At 40.4% G+C, this 20,387-nt stretch overlaps 1 protein-coding gene across 1 annotated transcript in view; it reads right to left on the bottom strand.

Moving 5' to 3' along the window:
* LOC134500826 (protein piccolo-like) overlaps window positions 1-20,387 on the bottom strand; it is a 135,797-nt gene that overhangs the window by 92,938 nt on the left and 22,472 nt on the right. The window contains exons 4-5 of the mRNA XM_063308261.1: window positions 13,997-14,078; window positions 7,833-7,958 (exon numbers count right to left, since the gene is read on the bottom strand). Of these exons, the coding sequence (XP_063164331.1) occupies window positions 7,833-7,958; window positions 13,997-14,078 (208 nt within the window). The remainder of the gene's footprint in view (window positions 1-7,832; window positions 7,959-13,996; window positions 14,079-20,387) is intronic.

The following is a 20,387-nucleotide window of genomic DNA, read 5'->3' as shown; positions in this document are numbered from 1 at the left end:
TCCCTCTATTTGCCAGTTCTCAATCAAGCTGGTTGCCATAATCTTGGTTTTTTTGAGGTTTAGCTGCAAGCCAGCTTTTGCACTTTCTTCTCTCACCTTCATCATAAGGCTCCTCAGTTCCTCTTCGCTTTCAGCCATCAAAGTGGTATCATCTGCATATCTGAGATTGTTAATGTTTCTTCCAGCGATTTTAACTCCAGCCTTGGATTCCTCAAGCCCAGCATGTTGCATGATGTGTTCTGCGTACAAGTTGAATAGGTAGGGTGAGAGTATACAGCCCTGCCGTACTCCTTTCCCAATCTTAAACCAGTCCGTTGTTCCATGGTCTGTTCTTACTGTTGCTACTTGGTCGTTATACAGATTCTTCAGGAGGCAGACAAGATGACTTGGTGTCCCCATACCACTAAGAACTTGCCACAATTTGTTATGGTCCACACAGTCAAAGGCTTTAGAATAGTCAATAAAACAGAAATGGATGTTTTTCTGAAACTCCCTGGCTTTTTCCATTATCCAGCGGATATTGGCAATTTGGTCCCTAGTTCCTCTGCCTTTTCTAAACCCAGCTTGTACATCTGGCAATTCTCGCTCCATGAATTGCTGAAGTCTACCTTGCAGGATCTTGAGCATTACTTTACTGGCATGTGAAATGAGTGCCACTGTTCGATAGTTTGAACATTCTTTGGTGTTTCCCTTTTTTGGTATGGGGATATAAGTTGATTTTTTCCAATCTGATGGCCATTCTTGTGTCTTCCAAATTTGCTGGCATATAGCATGCATTACCTTGACAGCATCATCTTGCAAGATTTTGAACAGATCAGCTGGGATGCCATCGTCTCCTGCTGCCTTGTTATTAGCAATGCTTCTTAAGGCCCATTCAACCTCACTCTTCAGGATGTCTGGCTCTAGCTCACTGACCACACCGTCAAAGCTATCCCCGATATTGTTATCCTTCCTATACAGGTCTTCCGTATATTCTTGCCACCTTTTCTTGATCTCTTCTTCTTCTGTTAGGTCCTTGCCATCTTTGTTTTTGATCATATCCATTTTTGCCTGGAATTTACCTCCAATGTTTCTAATTTTCTGGAAGAGGCCTCTTGTCCTTCCTATTCTATTGTCTTCTTCCACATCCATGCATTGCTTGTTTAAAAATTATTCCTTAGCTCTTCTGGCTAACCTCTGGAATTTTGCATTTAATTGGGCATATCTCCCCCTATCACTGTTGCCTTTTGCTTTCCTTCTTTCTTGGGCTACTTCTAGTGTCTCAGCAGATAGCCATTTTGCCTTCTTGGTTTTCTCTTTCTTTGGGATGTATTTTGTTGCCGCCTCTTGAACAATGTTGCGGACTTCTGTCCATAGTTCTTCTGAGACCCTATCTACTAAGTCCAGTCCCTTAAATCTGTTCTTCACCTCCACTGCATATTCCTTAGGAATATTAGTGAGCTCATATCTAGCTGATCTGTGGGTCTTCCCTAATCTCTTTAGTCTGATCCTAAATTGTGCAAGAAGAAGTTCGTGATCGGGACTACAGTCAGCTCCAGGTCTTGTTTTTACCGACTGTATAGATGTCCGCCACCTTTGGCTGCAAAGGATGTAGTCAATCTGGTTTCGGTGTTGTCCATCTGGGGAAGTCCATGTATAAAGCCGTCTCTTAGGTTGCTGGAAGAGAGCGTTTGTTATGCAGAGTGAGTTGTCTTGGCAAAATTCTATCAGCCTATGTCCTGCTTCGTTTTGTTCACCCAGGCCATGCTTACCTGTAATTCCAGGTGTCATTTGACTGCCCACCTTAGCATTCCAGTCTCCCGTGATGAAAATAACATCTCTTTTAGGCGTGTTGTCCAGTAGGTGCTGCAGATCCTCACAGAACTGCTCTACTTCAGCTTCTTCAGCATCTGTGGTTGGGGTGTATATTTGGATCACTGTGATGTTAGATGGCTTGCCCTGAATTCGAATTGAGATCATTCTATCGTTTTTTGGATTGTATCCAAGCACTGCTTTAGCCACTTTACTATTAATTATGAAGGCTACTCCATTTCTTCTGTGGTCCTCTTGTGCACAGTAGTAGATCTGGTGGTCATCTGATGTGAAGTGGCCCATTCCAGTCCATTTCAGTTCACTGACGCCCAGAATGTCTATCTTTAATCTTGACATCTCACCAAGAACCACATCCAATTCGCCCTGGCTCATAGATCTTACATTCCAGGTTCCAATGGTGTGTTGATCCTTAGAACATCGGATTCGCCGTTCGCCACCAGTACTGTCGGCCGCTAGCCGTCCTTTCGGCTTTGAGCTAGCTGCGTCATCACGTCTGGGGCTAGTTGAACTCATCCTCTGTTCCTCCCCAGTAGCATTTTGACCATCTTCTGACCTGGGGGTCTCATCTTCCGATGGTATACCGACATATCTCTGGTTGTACTGATCCATTTAGTTTTCACGGCAAGAATACTGGGGTGGGTTGCCATTACCTTCCCCAGGGATCGCATTTAGTCTGATCGCTCTGTCATGACCTTCCCATCTTGGGTGGCCCTTCACGGTTTAGCTCATGGCATCATTGAGGTGCTCAAGCTCCAGCACCATGACAAGGTAACGATCCTTTGCTGAAGAGAACTCTCCTACCACGCCTGATTGGCTCTTGGGCTGAGAGAGAGGGACTGGCCCAAGGTCACCCAGCTGGCTTTCGTGCCTAAGGCGGGACTACACAGTCTCCTGGTTTCTAGCCCAGCACCTTTGCTTAACACCTAGCTTCCTCTATTCAACTGAGGATCTGGATTTTGTTTTCTTACCACTGTTTATAGTACTAAAGAGGCCTCTTCAATTCTTCTCTGTGTTTAGAGCATTACATATTTATTAAAAAAGAAATGCCCATATATTTCAGTTGGGTTTACTCCTGATTTTAAGTGTGCAATTTTACATGTGCAGCAAGTAGGTCAAGGATAGATCAAGGTTTTGTGTCTGGAATTCCTAGTTCACAATTGGCCAATAAGCTGTCAGGGAGTCAATGAAAGGCATGGGGCCTTTCATTTTTAGCCTGTTTTGTCATGAGTACTGATGGCGAGCAGGAGGGGGCCCCTATCCAGGGGGGAAAACGCATGCGTAGTACTGAGGAGTTGAGCAGCCATTCAAAGAGACACAGAACAGACCCGCCTTAACTTTCGGGGTTTACCTGTCTGGGTTTTTCCCACGCTTCTTCAGTTTGTTAGGATTTTCTCTCTATGTAGCAGTAATAAAACACTAGAGACCTATTCCTTGTCTCAGCGTGGTTCCTGGCTGTTAGGACATGTTTTAGGGGTAATAGGGGATTGTAGCCTTAATGCTCCCAGCCCCATCCTTCTTTCCTACTTTTTCAGCAATAATAATAATAGACTAAAATTTGGTCATTTGGATTCTCCATCAAAGATTGAAGTTTTTTAAAATATTAAAAAAGGAAAATCTCCAGGTCTGGGTAGATTATCAGTTGAATTCTATAAGGCATTCAAAAGATTTTCCTGAATTGAATTCTTGTGACTAAGCAATTATCGTCCAGTTTCCCACCTCCCCTTTTTGGGGAAGATGGTTGAAAAGGTGGTGGCATTGCAACTCCAGAGGATTCTGGAGGAAACAGATTATCTAGACCCCTTTCAGTCAGGTTTCAGGCCAGGATATGGGATAGAAACTGCATTGGTCGCAGTTATGGATGATCTCTGGCGGGAGCGGGATGGGGGCAGTGCATCCATCCTTGCTCTCCTTGACCTCTCAGCGGCTTTCAACACCATCGACCATGGTATCCTTTTGGGGCAGCTCAGGGAATTGGGGGTGGGTGGCATAGTCTTACCTCCTGTCTCCAGGGCCGGTCCCAGTCAGTGTTGATAGGGAGTGAGAGATCCGACCCTCGGCCCCTCTATTGTGGGGTGCCGCAGGGTTCGGTTCTCTCTCCTCTCCTATTTAACATCTACATGAAACCACTGGGTGAGATCATCCGTCACCACGGGATGAGGTATCATCAATATGCTGATGATACTCAATTACACATCTCCATCCCGGGTGAGGTAAGTGATGCGGTAGCTGCCCTCTCCAGGTGCCTGGAGGCTGTAGGGGTCTGGATGGGGAACAACAGGCTTCAGCTGAACCCTGGTAAGATGGAGTGGCTGTGGGTTGATGGCTCCTCGGCTTCTGGGAAACTGTCATCCTTAGTTCTGGATGGGGTTGCACTGCCCCAGACAGACTCAGTGCATAATCTGGGGGTTTTCCTGGACTCACAGCTCCTGCTCGTATGTTCTTTCATACCACACGGATATAACTAATATTTTAAATATTCCAGTGAAATACTAATCCTTCAAGTATATAGGACTTAATATTACAAAAAATTCTTTATGAATTCTTAAATAATATTTTTACTCCAGCTTGGGAGAAAATTAAGAGAGAGAGAGAGAACCTGGAATAAGAAATATGTAAATATATTGGGTTGAATTGCAGAAATGCTGGCTTTTTCAAAATTATTACTAATTTCAAACCCTTCCCATAGATGTTCTGGATAAAATATTAATTCTATGGCACAGGAAATTGGAAAAATATTGGTTCCATACTGCAAACTTGAGAGTCAATAGAAAGATCATACAGTCATGCGAAAAAGAAAGTACACCCTCTCTGAGTTCTACGTATCAGAACATAATAAAAATCATCTGGTCCTTAGCAGGTCTTAAAATTACCTAATTAACTACAACCTCAGATGAATGTAAAACCATAGAACTCAAAGAGGGTGTACTTCCTTTTTCATACGACTGTATATAGATCCAAGAAACAGGGAAGAGGGAGAGTTTCATTTCTAATATTATATTATCAAGCGGCACATTTGGACATATTATTCCATTTATACATTTATCCTACAAGACAGTTGATGCATCTGGAAAACATATTAAGAGGTACACAGATCCACATAGATCCACAAGCCAAATGTTTTTTCCTTCCAAAATATTTTTAAAAATTGTTAATATAAACAATATGTTCACAAAAGCTATGTTTCAGGTTTGCTAAAAATGGCATGCAGCACTGATCTCAGTTGCTAAAGAGTAAAAGACTTTTTACTCTTTAGTAAAAAGAGTAAATGTATACAGAACACATCATGCGACATGCTGGCCTTGAGGAATCCAAGGCTGGAGTTAAAATCGCTGGAAGAAACATTAACAATCTCAGATATGCAGATGATACCACTTTGATGGCTGAAAGCGAAGAGGAACTGAAGAGCCTTATGATGAAGGTGAAAGAAGAAAGTGCAAAAGCTGGCTTGCAGCTAAACCTCAAAAAAACCAAGATTATGGCAACCAGCTTGATTGATAACTGGCAAATAGAGGGAGAAAACGTAGAGGCAGTGAAAGACTTTGTATTCCTAGGTGCAAAGATTACTGCAGATGCTGACTGCAGTCAGGAAATCGGAAGACGCTTAATCCTTGGGAGAAGAGCAATGACAAATCTCAATAAAATAGTTAAGAGCAGAGACATCACACTGACAACAAAGGTCCGCATAGTTAAAGCAATGGTGTTCCCCATAGTAACATATGGCTGTGAGAGCCGGACCAAAAGGAAGGCTGAGAGAAGGAAGATCAATGCTTTGGAACTGTGGTGTTGGAGGACAATTCTGAGAGTGCCTTGGACTGGAAGAAGATCAAACCAGTCCATCCTCCAGGAAATAAAGCCAGACTGCTCACTTGAGGGAACGATATTAAAGGCAAAACTGAAATACTTTGGCCACATAATGAGAAGACAGGACACCCTGGAGAAGATGCTGATGCTAGGGAGAGTGGAAGGCAAAAGGAAGAGGGGCCGACCAAGGGCAAGGTGGATGGATGATATTCTAGAGGTGATGGATTCGTCCCTGGGGGAGCTGGGGGTGTTGACGACCGGCCAGAAGCTCTGGCGTGGGCTGGTCCATGAAGTCACGAAGAGTCGGAAGCGACTAAACAAATAAACAACAACAAAAGACTTTTACAAGAATAAGGCACTACATAATAAAGCAGAGTCTGTGTTACAAATAGGTGGCCATTATCATGGCTAATGTTGTTCCAACCTAAATTTAGACTAGTAGGTATAAAAGAAGTTTGGGATGATGAATAAAGAGATGACGTGGCAGACAAAATGGAAATCAGGTGGTTTTCTATCAGCTTCCATAGAAGAGATCTGATAGAAGATAGCACATTACTGCCATTTTATTCCAATTAAGAATAGTGCAAATATCTCATAATTACTCATCAAAACATTTGCACATAATGTCCAAGAATCATGGTCTTTGGTAATATTTAATTCTTATCTGTAGCTTTAATAAATACCTCTGTGGTCATGGAGGGTAATATTCATTCTCTATTGCCTCATCTTGTTTAGTATTCAAGCTGCTTGTTGTAGCAACTAATAATTTATTTTAAAATCCTGCACTGATACTGTGTTTTTTATTCCTTGATTCTTGTTATATCCTCCCTGATACAGTAATATAATTCTTTGTTTTGTTTATTGCTGTTTTCTATCTGTTCTATTGTTTTTATATGTTATATGTCACCTGGACAATCAAGGCAGCTTATAAATGGAAGAAATAAAATATTCAGTTCCTTTCTTCGTGCTTTGTTGCTCCTCAGAATAAACCAGTTTTTCTTTGATAAGCAGTACAAGCTAAAGATGACCTTTCTGAAAAACAGAATTCTGTTTTTATTTCTAGAATGAGCTACCAGGCAACTTAATAGCTGTATTAAAAAAAGGCAAAAGATTTATATGATCTGAAGAGAAACCAGAGTATTAGCTGTATTAATTAAATAATCAGACATACTACTGAATACAGAAACAAATATGTAGACTCTTTCCCATTTTGAGCATCATCAGAAAGTGCCTGAACCAATAGTTATGGCAATATTTTAAATTTACATATTAGTCCTGTAAATAATTAAGACATTTTTAAGGTTCTCACAAATAGAGCATCTCCATTTACAAAATGAATGTCATGGTGGACATGTCTAGTTATTTATTTACCAGCATCTGTTTACCATTTTTAATTATTTAAGAAAATTATGGGGCCCTAGTCAAAGCTCAGAGGTATTATTGTGCAGAATGTTTCACATTTCAAGCCTGAAATATATGGCATGGACACAGCAACCCATTTCAAACTAGAAACTGTTAACTGAGAACAGAGTGTTTCAGACTCAAAATGTTTGAAGTTCTAAATATTTTTGCACATTTCTAAGTCAAAAGCATTCATTCGTTTTGATCAAAATACATTTTAAAAATATTAAGTCAGGTAGGGTGATTAGCCTGGAAAATGTCAAGAAAAGTGTCTACAAACATACATCTGGGATCTCAGGAAAATTTTACTGTTGGCCTAGAAACAAGGAGATCCTGAGTTCTAGTCTTTCCTTAGGCATGAAAACCAAATGGGTGTCTTTGGGCTGGTCTCTCCCTCTCTCGTAGCCCAACCCACCATACAGGGTTGTTTTTGTAGGGAAAATAGGAGGCAGGGGTATTAGGCATATTTGCCAGGTTGAGTTCACCAAATATATAAAAAAAGGTAGGATAAAAATCTAATAATAATAACAGCAACAATAATAATTGCTAATTTCTATATCCCAACAGTTCCAGAGATTCCAAAGGTCTATAAAACAGGTCTGCTCCTTTGGAAGAAAAAAAAATATTTACCATAATTTTTTTATCTTTATTTTGGGATCTTTATGTTTTGAATCTTACCCAACAGACTCTGCTTTTGCTATTTGACTTATTTCTTTTCACTCATTCATCAGATCTTCCTAGATTTTCTTTGAGGATAAATCATTTTTCTGGACACATACTGATGAGTACCAATGAAGACAAAGAATTAATCACTATACCTTCTGTAAGTTTCCCCGTTTGCTCAGCATTTCCACCTGGTAGGATCCTTGCAATGTAAGCGCCAATTTCTCCATTGGTTCCAGGGATTTCTTTCCCACCTACAACTCGGATCCCAAGCCCATTGCCTGCATTTAGGAAAGAAAGCACGCAGTATTTTTTTAATATATGGATAAAAGCTGTAATTTAGTTCCTGTAATAAAAAAGCTGTAATTGTTTTGCTGTAGCTGTTCAATTCTATATTTATCTATTTTTGTTCCCAGCCAGATAATATGAACAAGTTCGTATCTTTACATATCCTTTATATCCAGTTGTAGATGGGATCAAAGTGCAAATAAAACAGCTCCTTTATGCTGCTGTTTCCAAAGCTCTGTTAGCTACTTCCTTGTACTTTTTTATAGTGCTCCTCAATTTGTGTATTTATTTCTTTATTGTATTTGCCTTTTTTCTGCTCAAAGCAGCCCAGATAGCAAGGGGATCTCCCCTCCCCTCCTCTCCCTACAGGAACTGTGAGGCTGATTAGGCTGAAGAGATTTGAACCTAAATTCCCCTGAGCCAAGATCAACATTTTGGTCACCTACTAAGCATTCGGGATAATATAATATATGAGATATTGTTGTCTGGACTGTTTAATTTTTTAAAATTATTTTTCTGTTTTCAAATGTAAGCTGCCCAGAGTCATTCTGGAGTTTGGTGGCCATGCCATGCTAAGCCATCCAATCCAATCGTAACTCCCAAACAGATCTATCCTCTCTACATGTGTAGCCTTTCATCAAAATTCCAGTTTCTATTGGAATCTTCATATGTAGAACTCCATGGCTCAGACATCTTTCCTAATATGCAGCTTCCCATGGATGTCCACATTGCAGATAGTCCTGTAGTATGACATGGGTTCCCTTTTCAGCTCCTGGATCTCTTTCAAATGAATTATGCTATGAAGGGGATTAATATCCCTCCCCCAACAAAATATCCATTGTTACCTTCTGCAATACAAATAAATATGTTACCGTTTGTATGTATAAAACCTCCCCAAGCCTTCAACTAAGTTCTTTAGTACACAACTTGTATAAAGGGAAATAGATGTTTTATAAACAGGTTTTTAAAGGTGAGCTTTCCTCTAAGCTTCTACCTTCTGATAGCCTATCTAAAAAGCTGGAGTCAACATTTATTGCCTCCCTCCCAATTACACAGTAGCTTAATCCCATTGCCTTTAGTTTACTAATTGCTTGCTTCAGTGTAGATTCATCTGGTCTTCCATCAGTCACCAGATTCAAAAGCTATCCCCCTCCCTCCCTTCCAGTTCTGGTGGACACGGAAGAATAAGAATTGGAATGTATTCTGGATTCAGGATGCAACAGGAGATGTTTGGAGTATATGATTCACTGAAAAGGCTACCCTGAATTGGGAAGCTTGTGGGAGAAAAGCAAATGTCCACACTCCATACTTTGTACAGTAGTTTCATCTGAAATTCCTGCACAAGCCCCATTCCTGTGACTTGCCACTACTATCAAAAGACAATGAGCTCCAGGATCGGGAGTACTCCTTGCTTCCTGCACCATTCCTGCCTCTCCAGTAACAGTTACAGAGTAACAAGCAGAGAGGACTTTCCAGCAATGTCTGACTTTGCATGGCAAGATTTGTCTGCTGATCCTGGGGACCCATTGGGATTACTGACAAGAGAGAGTGGGTAGAATGAGTGGTTACCATTTCCTATAGCTACTTGCCTGGCCTTTTTTACATGTGGGAGGGAAGATTGATTCTGATGGGGAAGGTAATGTAGAAGAATGTGTAAGTCACCTTGAAGATGGTACGCAGGAAGAGTTAAGGAAATTAAGAGACAACTCAATCCTAGGAAAGGAGAAACTGTGAGATGGAAACTCAAAATAAAGCCATTTTGTGTTGTATAAGAGGGGACAGACAGAGATTCTGGCAGGCTTTCAAAATTTTGCTATTATATAGGGTTCCTGGAAATGTTAGCTCAGCCACCTGTGTGTTGGCTCCATGTCCTTCCTGGTTAACAAAGCCTTCCCAAGACTATGTGTGGCTGGATCCTGGAGGGAGTGAATTCATCCTTGAGTTAGGGAGTGATCCTGCCACTGTTAAAGAGGTGGTGGTTTATCCCCTCCTCAAGAAGCCATCGCTGGATTCAACCATTCTGGATAACTTTCATCCCATCTCCAATCTTCCCCTTTTAGGGAAAGTTGTTAAGAAGGTGGTCGTGCAGCAGCTCCAGAGATTCCTGGAGGAAATGGAGTATCTGGAACCTTTACAGCTGGGTTTCAGATCTGGGCATGGGACCAAAAGAAGCATTGACTGAAGCTGTGGATGACCTCTGGCTGGAGTGGGATGGGGGTGGTGTGTCATTCTGGCTCTTCTTGACCTCTCAGTGGCCTTCTGGACTGGCTCCAGGTTTTGGGAGGTACAGTTTTGCACTGGTTGTCCTTCTTTCTTTGGTGCTGGTTCCAGTCAGTGTTGATGGGAGGAAGAGATCTAGCCCATGGCCACTTCTCTGTGCAGTCTTTCAGGGGCTGATGCTCTCCCCACTCCCATTTAACATCTACATGAAGCTGCTGAGTGAGATCGTCTGGCAACATGGGGTGTGGTGACCAGGGCTGACCAAGTGATGTTGCAAAAGTTCTTTCTCAGTATCTGGAGGCTGTAGGGGTCTGGATGGGGAAGAACAGGCTTCAGCAAAACTGTGGTAAGACTGGGTCCAGGGTTTTTTCATTTGGTTGTGAATGGGATTCTACTACTGTAAATAGATCTAATGTGCAATTTAGGGTTTCTCCTGGACTCATGACTCCTGTTTGAAGAGCAGGTGGAAACTGTGGCCAGGAGAGCTTTTGCACATTTTTTTTTGCACCGGTCATGCCGCTTCCTGGACTGTGAGGCACTGCTCACATTCCTACCAAGTGGATTACTGCAGTGCGTTCTACATGGGGTGACCCCTGAAGACTATCTGGAAGCTGCACCTGACCCAGAATGCAGTGGTGTGGGCAGTTATGGGTGCCACCTTGGTATGTCCATGTGACACCTCTGCCTCATGAGCTGCACTGGCTCCCAGGCAGAATTCAAGGTACAGGTTGCCATCTATAAAGCTCTCCATGGCAAGGGGCCAGGTGTCATGGCCAGCTCAGACTCTGACGAGGAAACCAACAATGAGCAGCCAGTTCCAGAGTTGCTGGACGAACCGCTGCCTGAGCAGTGAGAAGACACAGCTCCTGTCAGTCTCTGAAGATGAAGAGTCTGAACTGCCACCCCCTCCGAGGGCAAGGACTTGCCGTGCGGAGAGGAGAGCAGGGCAAAAGCGCTCTGCAAGGCTCCGTGCAAGAAAGGAACCTCGCCCTTCCAAATGAGCAACACTGGGTTGCTTTCTGGACCAGTGAGCTCAAGCCTCTCCATTGGGAACAACCATTTGTTTACCCAGACTCGGTGTGCCTTGACTCCTGACTTGTAACCTTGTAACTTTGACTCTGGATCTGGACCAGCTGACGACCCTTCTACAACGTTTGGACTCTTGTTCCTGCTGTTTTGGAGCTCTCTCAAGGCAAGCTTGCTGGACTTTTGGGGACTTGATTTCTCTAGTGTTTGCTAGATTTCTCTAGCATTTGCACTCACATTTCCTTTGCTGCTTGTTTATTTGCTTCACAAACTTCTCAGTAAAGTTTGCAACCACCTCTCTTTGTTTGTGGGTGCATGGCCTGAGACAGACACCAGGTTATTTACAGGGCCACCTCTCCCCAGTTGTTTCTACCTGTCCCAGTAGGTCTGAGAGGAGGGACATGTTCTGGATCCCTACAATTAAAAAAATGTCCTCTTTTGGGACTGTGGAAGTGTGCCTTTTGTGTCTCAGTGCCTGCCCTTTGGAACACCATACCCCTGAGGTCAGATTGGCTGTGACCCTGCTGGCCTTCCAACAAGCGCTAAGGACTTGGATGTGCTGCAGGGCCCAGGGGTTGGGAGATCAGAGAGCCCATTTAGAGGTTTCTGTCTATTGTCCTGTTGGGTTTGTCCTCAGTGACCATTGTTGGTTGTTTATTCTTTGCTAATATTTTTTGTTGTTTTAATGTGTTATTAGCCATCCAGAGTTGCATTTGTAAGATGAGTGGCCATATAAATTGATTAAATAAATACATAATACCCTACAACAATAAAGTAGAATTCCTGTAATCTTTGTGCCATATGTTTCCTGACCTGGCCTACCTCAAAGGGTTGACACCCAGTAAGTTTCATGGCAGAGTTAGAATTTGAATTTAGATCTTCACAGTTCTAGTCAACCACTTCACTATTTTAGTTCACTAATGATAATTCTAAAGGCATCTTCTGAAAGAAAAAAAGAAAAACCCCCAATTGATTTTATGATTCTTAAGGGTTAATATATAAAAGTTTTGCAGATTCATGGAAAATTCTCTTGTCAATTTTCATAAAAAATAAAAACAAAAAATCCCCACTAGCCTTTTACATTTGTAAGATGTTGCTCTACATCCAGATATTTGACTAATGACTACAAACTTATGCTCCAGAGAAACTGGAAATAAAGGTCGAATTTGTTTTTATCATGTGATTATATAAACAAGTTAATTAAACTATTATAACTTATGAAGGGAAATGGACAAGATAGGGTGGAATAAGCTCTATGTACTGTATGTACAGTATGTTTGCATACCATGAAAAATATCCTGTAAACTCAAAAGCTTCCAAGAAATAAAGTCAAGTCTGTTAGAATGTGAGGAAGGAGGTGAGGCAAGAAGAATGAATACTTGAATGTTTCTGTCTGCAAACCTCAGAAAAACAACAATACATAGCAAGTTAGGGAAAGATGTTAGTTTCCATTTAATGCTGGAGCAACAATGGTGACTGGTAGAAAGTAATTACTTCTTCACTGGAATGGATATTTACCATTATATATTTCTAGCTTTAGATAAAAGCAATATATACAAAGGCAGTCCAATCATTCTGCCAGGAAACCTTGAATGGCACAAGACAATTCCAAATCAGTACAGCCTTTATTTTCACAAGAAAGAAAAAAAATGTAGAAGAATGACTCAGTGAAGCATCAGGCTGATCACACCTGCTGTGACATTTACTGCTAATGCACACAACCAGGACAAACAGTTCCAGCACCAAAGAGAATAATAGATGCTCTTCTTGCGTTCGGTTCCTAAATGCCTTGAACTCCAGAAAATGTCAGTAGGAAGTGTTTTCTGTTCCTGGGGCACAGGAGTCTAATTTTAGTAAGACCTAGCAAAGCGGCTCTTTATAACTTTACTGTTTCCAGTTTTTTTGGCAACATTTTCCAAAGTGATTTGCCCTTATCTTCTTCCTACAGCTGAGAGAGAGTAACTGGTCCCAAGTCATCCTAGCAAGGCCATTGACTCATATGATTTTGTCCTGTGAATGATACCTTCTTGGAATAATATTTTAATGTGCACAAATAAATTTACGGCGAAATTCTTTAGCATTGAGGATATTAAGTTTATGTTAAATTATGTACCAAAACCTTGGAATTTGGCTGTTTTTGAATAATTATGGTTGTACTGGCTTGGGGTATTGCTAAGAGACATATTTTGAGAAATGAAAATAGTAGTACTATTCCTGATATCAGGGACTGGATTCAAGGAATGTGTGACTTTTCTCTTTTTGTTCCTTTTCCAGAGCCTGCTTTGATGCCCTTCCTTCAGCACTGCTGGCAGGAAGAAATGGGACTCCTTATTTACAGGGACTTTGCCCTTGTGGATTCAGGGAGGTAGAAATTCTTGCCCATGTCCTCATACGGTGTCCTTTTTATGATGCCCCAAGATGTGCTTAGATCTCCCCAATCTTCTCTAAATTTGAGGGTCATACTGATAGAGTTTATGTTTATTTCTTTTTAAGGGATGCTGACTCTACACTCACACACCAGGTGGCCAAATATTTTTATCAAGTTATACAATTGTGCAACTTTTAATTAGATATATTATTTCACTGTTTTATTGTTTTCCTTTTTCCTGACAACAAATTATTAGATTAAACTATTTTCTTTTATTGTAAAGGCTGGTCAAAGACCGTAATATCCTATCCTATCCGATCCGATCCGATCCTATCCGATCCCTTCTTATGCAAGTCAGTCATCTCATAACACATTTCCATGCCATATAATCCAAGTGGATATTCTTGCTTGCTTTACCTGACACAGAGTGATCCTTCGGGTCTCTCAACAGTTTCAGCCTTGCATGGGGAAAGATGTATTGGATAGGCTTCCCAATAATCTAGGAAATATAAAATGCGAATACCAATTAAAAGTAAAACATGTCCATTAGGTAAATAGCTATTTTGAGTTACAACATTAGTCTTGTAAACACTATATTTGGAATTACTTTCTCCCTCTTTTTAACACACACAAATACAAGTTTTTGCATTTGTAACTGTGCACTGTATGAGAACTATTCCATTGTAATTGTGCACAGTAATGCTGATCCTAAGGAAGGGACAGTATCACTGTCCTGGTTTGAGCATCATAAGCCATAGGTATAGCTATATATATAGCATATGATGAGTACATGACAACAGTAAAAGTTACCCACATCCGTATCATTCCTTAAGCTACACGTGCTCCCTGGGTGGTGCTAAATGGGTGACAGCGATTTGATGCAGCCGTACTGCCCCCCTGGGCCTCACAGCCATGACAATCAGAAGTGTACAAAATCAAAGTGGCTATAGCTGACTGCTTTTGTTCTTATATTCTAGTCTAGGTAAACTGAAATAAACCATAGTATGCTGCAAGAGGGGATTCTTTCACTCTCTGTGTTGAAACTTCTAAGCTTGCTTTTATAAAGAAATGTATAATTTCAGGCATGACACATTTTATGATGTCAGCTTCACTGGCTTCCAATTGGTTCCTGAGCCAAGTCAATTACTTGCTGTGCACTTTTAAAGTCCTAAAAGCACCCCACCCCCCGCGCTCAGTGCAGGACCTGCTGAAGCCTTTCAGACAAGGTTCAACAAAAGGTTGAAAGGCTACTTATTCCACATTTTGACAGACTGGAAGCTGGATGGCTTTCTATCAAGGATGTGGTAGTAATTCTGCCACATGGGCATGGATTCCTGCAATGGGCATGGGTTCCAACTTGTATATTTGAACTTGCAATTATATTTCAACTAATGAATTGATTATTCATCCATTTTACTGGGCAAATATGCCACTCTGATGTTACCAATCTGAGCAAGTTAGATCCAAAAATCAAATTTAAAAATAATTACACATAGCAAAGTACAATTTCCACTTGTAACTGAGCAACATAAAACTACATTACACAAACATCCACTGCAAGAGAGACAGCTCCATCATGTACTGACTGCTAAGGCCTGATGAAACACCTAGATTTTCATGATTTTCCTGAGTCCCAACATGGTCAGGATCATTTGGATCTCTAGAGGAATGCTGTTTCATAGGATGCTTCTAGGGGCCTTTGATCTGTTTTCTCACCAATGTTTGCAGCTTTCTTGTACAGAATTTTAAGATACTGTCACTGTTGATTTATTGCTATATTATTATAGAAGATCTTTGGGAAACTTTGTTTTATAAATACTTGCTTATTTACTATTTTATTATGTCTGTGTGTGTAACCAGATATTGCTGAGATATACAATGTGTGTTATAATTACAATTGTTCCAAAATATGGGAGCAAAATTTTTCAGTCATTTAGCAACCAAAAAGAAGGCACAGAGGCACTTAATATCCTGAGCTACTCTCTATACGTATGCACTAGAAGGACAGAATAGAAAATGATTACAAGTTCACCAATATATTTGTAATTTAAATCAAAACAGCCTGAATGATTTCAGTGAGACTAAGTGAAGCATCCATCTGGTTTAAACATTCAGAGATTATTATTTTAGAATGTGAAAGTTCTTGTGAAAATCATCATCCATGCTTTGTACTTAATATGAAACTATCTGAATCTTAATGACTATTTATAAGTAGGAGTGCTACTGTCATTTTAATAGTCTTGGTTCTGTGGCTGGAATAGTATCTAACCACATATTAAAACAAATATTTGCACAAAAATCTAGATGGCTTTAACAAAAAAAGTGTAAAATCTGAACAATGAATAATTCTTCATATGCTCTTCCTACTATACCTTAAAATTCAGAGAATACCTTGGATCTGAAGAAGGACCCAAGTTTTGCTTAGCATCTAGGTAATTATAAACACCCTGGTTCATGAAATCTCCTTCCAATAAAGTTCTTCAATCATCTCACATTGGTGTGAAAAGTTTAATTATCATAAATATTCCTTACACTTATATGTTCAGAAAAGAAGACATATTCAGGATTCTTTTAAAACCAAAGGAGTGTATCCAAGTCAGTTGCATGCCCTTTCTGTTTTGGATCCATAAACTACACTTTTAGATTGTTTCAATATTTTCAAAAGAAGGTTGCAATATTCATAATTGTGCACTTTTGACTAAATTGGGCAAACACATAGTCCTAACAGAAAATAATTCTCCCTCCTGCAGTGTTTCATAATCATTGCAAATCTTTGTAATAAATACACATATAAACACAGGCTTTACTGGTATCCAGTGATCAATATTCTATTTTGATTGCCTGTAGCAAAGAGTGCTAAATGGTGGTTTGCAGGATGAAGTTAACTGACATAGTATATTTCTTGAGGATGGAACTTGAGGGTAAAAAGCAAAAGTAATATATACAGAAAAAAGGATAGTGGTTTTTTGAAAGCCTTTCTCTGTTGGGACACGTTTATCTGGGGAAATGTTATACAATACAGAAGTGTAGCATATTGGCAAAAAAATTTCTTATGAGATCACAGTAATAGCATTCTCCTTTAATTACAGTCAGGGACTGGCTTACATTTTTTTAAGATATAGGAAAATATTGGAAAATTGTTCCATGCCTTTACATTACGGAACTCAATAGCCTTTAATAAAGGGGAAGACCATGGTGTTATATTTCAGTTGTCCTTACCATGGTTGGCTCATAAGATTTTTGCTTCCTTTCTCCAACCTTGTACTCTCCAATAGTGTTGGCATTATAACCAGGATGATCCTATTTTAGACCACTTCTCTTGGGCCTTTCTGGTTACTGTTGCTTTTAAGGTTACCACAAAAATGGTTTCTCACCAACTTTTAAAAATTCATGTAATAGAAGGACAACAAATGTGGCTCGGTGGGGGTTGGTGTGTGGTCCTATTTTAGACCTCTAACTAAATAAGGAAAAAAAACCTGTAGCCTATTTTTTAAATGGAGGATTTGCCAATCCCAAGTAAAACTATGAAAATCAAATAAAAGCAACAATTATAATTACAAATAATTAAAATAAGAATAAAATTAAAAATAAATTGGCCCCACCTACTTTTGGGGCCTTTCTCTCCCTGTACCAAGCCTGGCATGACTCCTACAATGAGAGACATTATGTGTCTCAAACAAAGGAAAGAAAGCAGATTTAGGCAGCCTCTTGCTGGGAGGCTTTTGAGATTACGACTCCCAAGGAAGTGGACAGGCTTTTTTCCAACACTTGTGGACCTGTTCCCTGCCTCTCCTGGCTAGTTAAAGGGGGCAGGGAAGTGGATCCAGATAATTGTTGACACCTCTTTACAGGAGACGCTACTGCTAGCAACTGTGAAAGAGGTACTTGTCTGTCCCCTCCTCAAAATGGCTGCCTTGGGTCTTCTACTCATCTACTATTATTCTATATCCAAACTCCCCAATATCCTTGCGGAGAAACAGTTACAGAAAGCCCTGGAAGAAATAAATTATCTGAACTCATGGCAATCAGGATTCAGGCCTAGGCTCTGGACCAAAACTGCCTTGGTTGCCTTTGTGGATGACTTATGATGAGACTCAGATGGAGTGTGAATATTCAGTGTGAGACAGTGGCTTTTGATGCTGTTGGCCACAGTATACTTCTGGGCTGCCTATGAGATCTGGGAATTGTAAGCACTGTGTTACAGTGGTTCTACTGTTTCCTGAGTGGGAGAATCCACTTGATTTTGGCTGCTGGGTGCCCTCAAATTTGGAGGTGCCCTCAAATTTGGTCCTTCCCCCCATGCTGTGTAATATCTATTTGATGCCATTGATTCAGGATGAGGCATCATCACAATGAAGTTGCTATCGAGAGGTACCTTGGATACATCTTGGCCCTTTGAACAATCACTCATGCCCTGATCATCTCCCATATAGACTACTGTAATGAGCTCTATATGGGGCTACCCTTGAAGAATATCCAGAAGCTACAGCTGGTCCAGAACACAGCCGCGTGGGTAATTCTAGGTGCCCCAAGGGTGGCACACATAACACCTCTACTGCGCGAGCTGCACTGGGTTCTAGTTTGCTTCCGGATCCAATTCAAAGTGTTGGTTACGTCCTTTAAAGCCCTACATGTTATGGGGCCAGGCTACCTGAGGGACCATCTCATCCCCATCCCACCTGGGCATGCAGAGAGGCCATGCTATGGATCCCATCTGCTAGAGAGTTCCATCTGGTGGGGTTGCGGAAGCGTGCCTTCTCTGCAGCAGCTCCTGCCCTTTGGAACATTCTTCCCTCGGAGTTGAGACAGGTCCCATCGCTCCTGGACTTCTGCAAAAACTTAAAAACCTGTTTTTGTCATCATGCCTGGGACAGGAAGGAGAACAGCTTCTCCTGGGGATGGCTAGCTCCCTAGAATTGCCCTGTTTTGCTTACGGATTGAGAGAGAACCTTGCCATGTGGATTCTATTACATTTTAATATACTTATATTTTACAGTTTATTTGTATTATTGTACAGTATTATATTATATTATGGTTAATTCTTTTTACTGTAAACTGCCGAGAGTCCCTCCTTGAGAGGGAGATTGGCGGTGATAAATTTGACAAATAAACAAACAAACAATACCTTGTAATACTATTGCTGTGGGAGCTGAATTGATCACCAATATGTCTCCCAGTACAATTTAAATATATAGTACCTATAAAATGCCTACTCCATATGAATGTTAGTGTCTATTGCAGAAGGTTCAAATAATTTGAATGTATTAATTCCACAGCTGATGGGGAAAATACAAGAGAAACCGAGATGTCACCCATGTTGTATCTTTCCTAGGATGATCAGAGTCATTGAGAGTTGGACAGCATACAAGTAATAAATTGCTACTACTACTATAGCCTGTATTTTTGTAATACTAGTGAGCTGAATTATTTAATTTTTATCCTGCCTTTATTATGTTTATAACACTACTGAATGACTGTAACGCCACTGAGCTGAATGTTTATTGGGACCATGGGAGAAATTTGGGGTGGCGAATATTATTGAGCAAGTTTGTCCCAGTTTTTCTTTTAGCTACATGCTGGATCTGAGATGCCTACTACAATACAGACACAAAAGAAAAGATGGAAATCTATTTTCAGCATTATACAACTCAGATGAGAGTCACAGTTACAACTTAGGCCAAGGAATAGTTCTTTAAATACTGGAAATGTCTGTTGTTGTTATTTAATATGAAGTAATATATTAGTTTGTATAAGAATATAATTATTATTTATGTTTTTATTTTTTTAATTCCAGTTATATAATATTTATATATGTATATGTATAAATAATATATATATAATAATGAGATTATCAACTACTAGGAGTCAATTTGGTTACAGTGGTCTAAAGCAGGGTTTCTCAACCAGGGTTCCATGAAACCCTAGGGTTCCGTGAGAGGTCACTAGGGGTTCCCTGGGACAGCACGATTTATTTAAACTTCACATTGAAGAGGTAAGTTTCATTGTTTATTTTTAGTTTAAGAACATTGTTAGTGCATATATACAGGACTACACATGAAATGAATACAATTATTGTAACTTCTGGCCTATATTTGAGTCTAAATGTGAAGGGGTTTCCTGAAGCCTGAAAAATATTTCAAGGGTTCTTCCAGGGTCAAAAGGTTGAGAAAGGCTGGTCTAAAGTATAAGATATATGTTTAGCAGATGGCACCTTGTGGCTGGCCTTGTCTGGGTCAAAAGCCTTGGACCTTTCAGTAGCTGGATAGGAGACCACCAAGAAATCCCAGGATATAAATAAAGGTTAGAGTGGAAAATTGAACAAACATCCCAGCAGGTGTCAATGGCAAGTCACTTCCCCAGGTGGTCAGTGCATGTTCCCTTTAAGACACCAGTGGCAGAGTTCCCTTTGAGAAAAATACTACCAGTTTTCTGATATTTTTACAGCCTTTGGCTATTAGTGATCAATTGCTTATTAAATGTTTCCTCAAAATTTCCTTAAAGAGAAAAGCAACTCCCTGCACCTTTCTCATTCTATGAGCCCCCCCCTTTTTTTTTAAAGAAAGGGTTGCTTTCAAAAAGGCCTTTCAGGAGGCAAGCAAGATATTCCTCTGCAACCTAAGCCAAAACAGTGCTTCAGTGTGACATTGGCCTCACAGATCAAAATAGAATCTATCCTTGGAGTGTACACTCCAAATATCTGCCCCAAGACAGACACCATGACTGTTTCTCATAAAACCAACCCAAAATATGCTTTTCTTCCATCCCTTCTGCATGTCCAGATGACATTTCTTACATCCTAACAATTGTT

Source organism: Candoia aspera, chromosome 7, assembly GCF_035149785.1.
Source record: "Candoia aspera isolate rCanAsp1 chromosome 7, rCanAsp1.hap2, whole genome shotgun sequence".
NCBI classification, from domain to species: domain Eukaryota; kingdom Metazoa; phylum Chordata; class Lepidosauria; order Squamata; family Boidae; genus Candoia; species Candoia aspera.
This window is presented reverse-complemented; position numbering and strand designations above follow the sequence as displayed.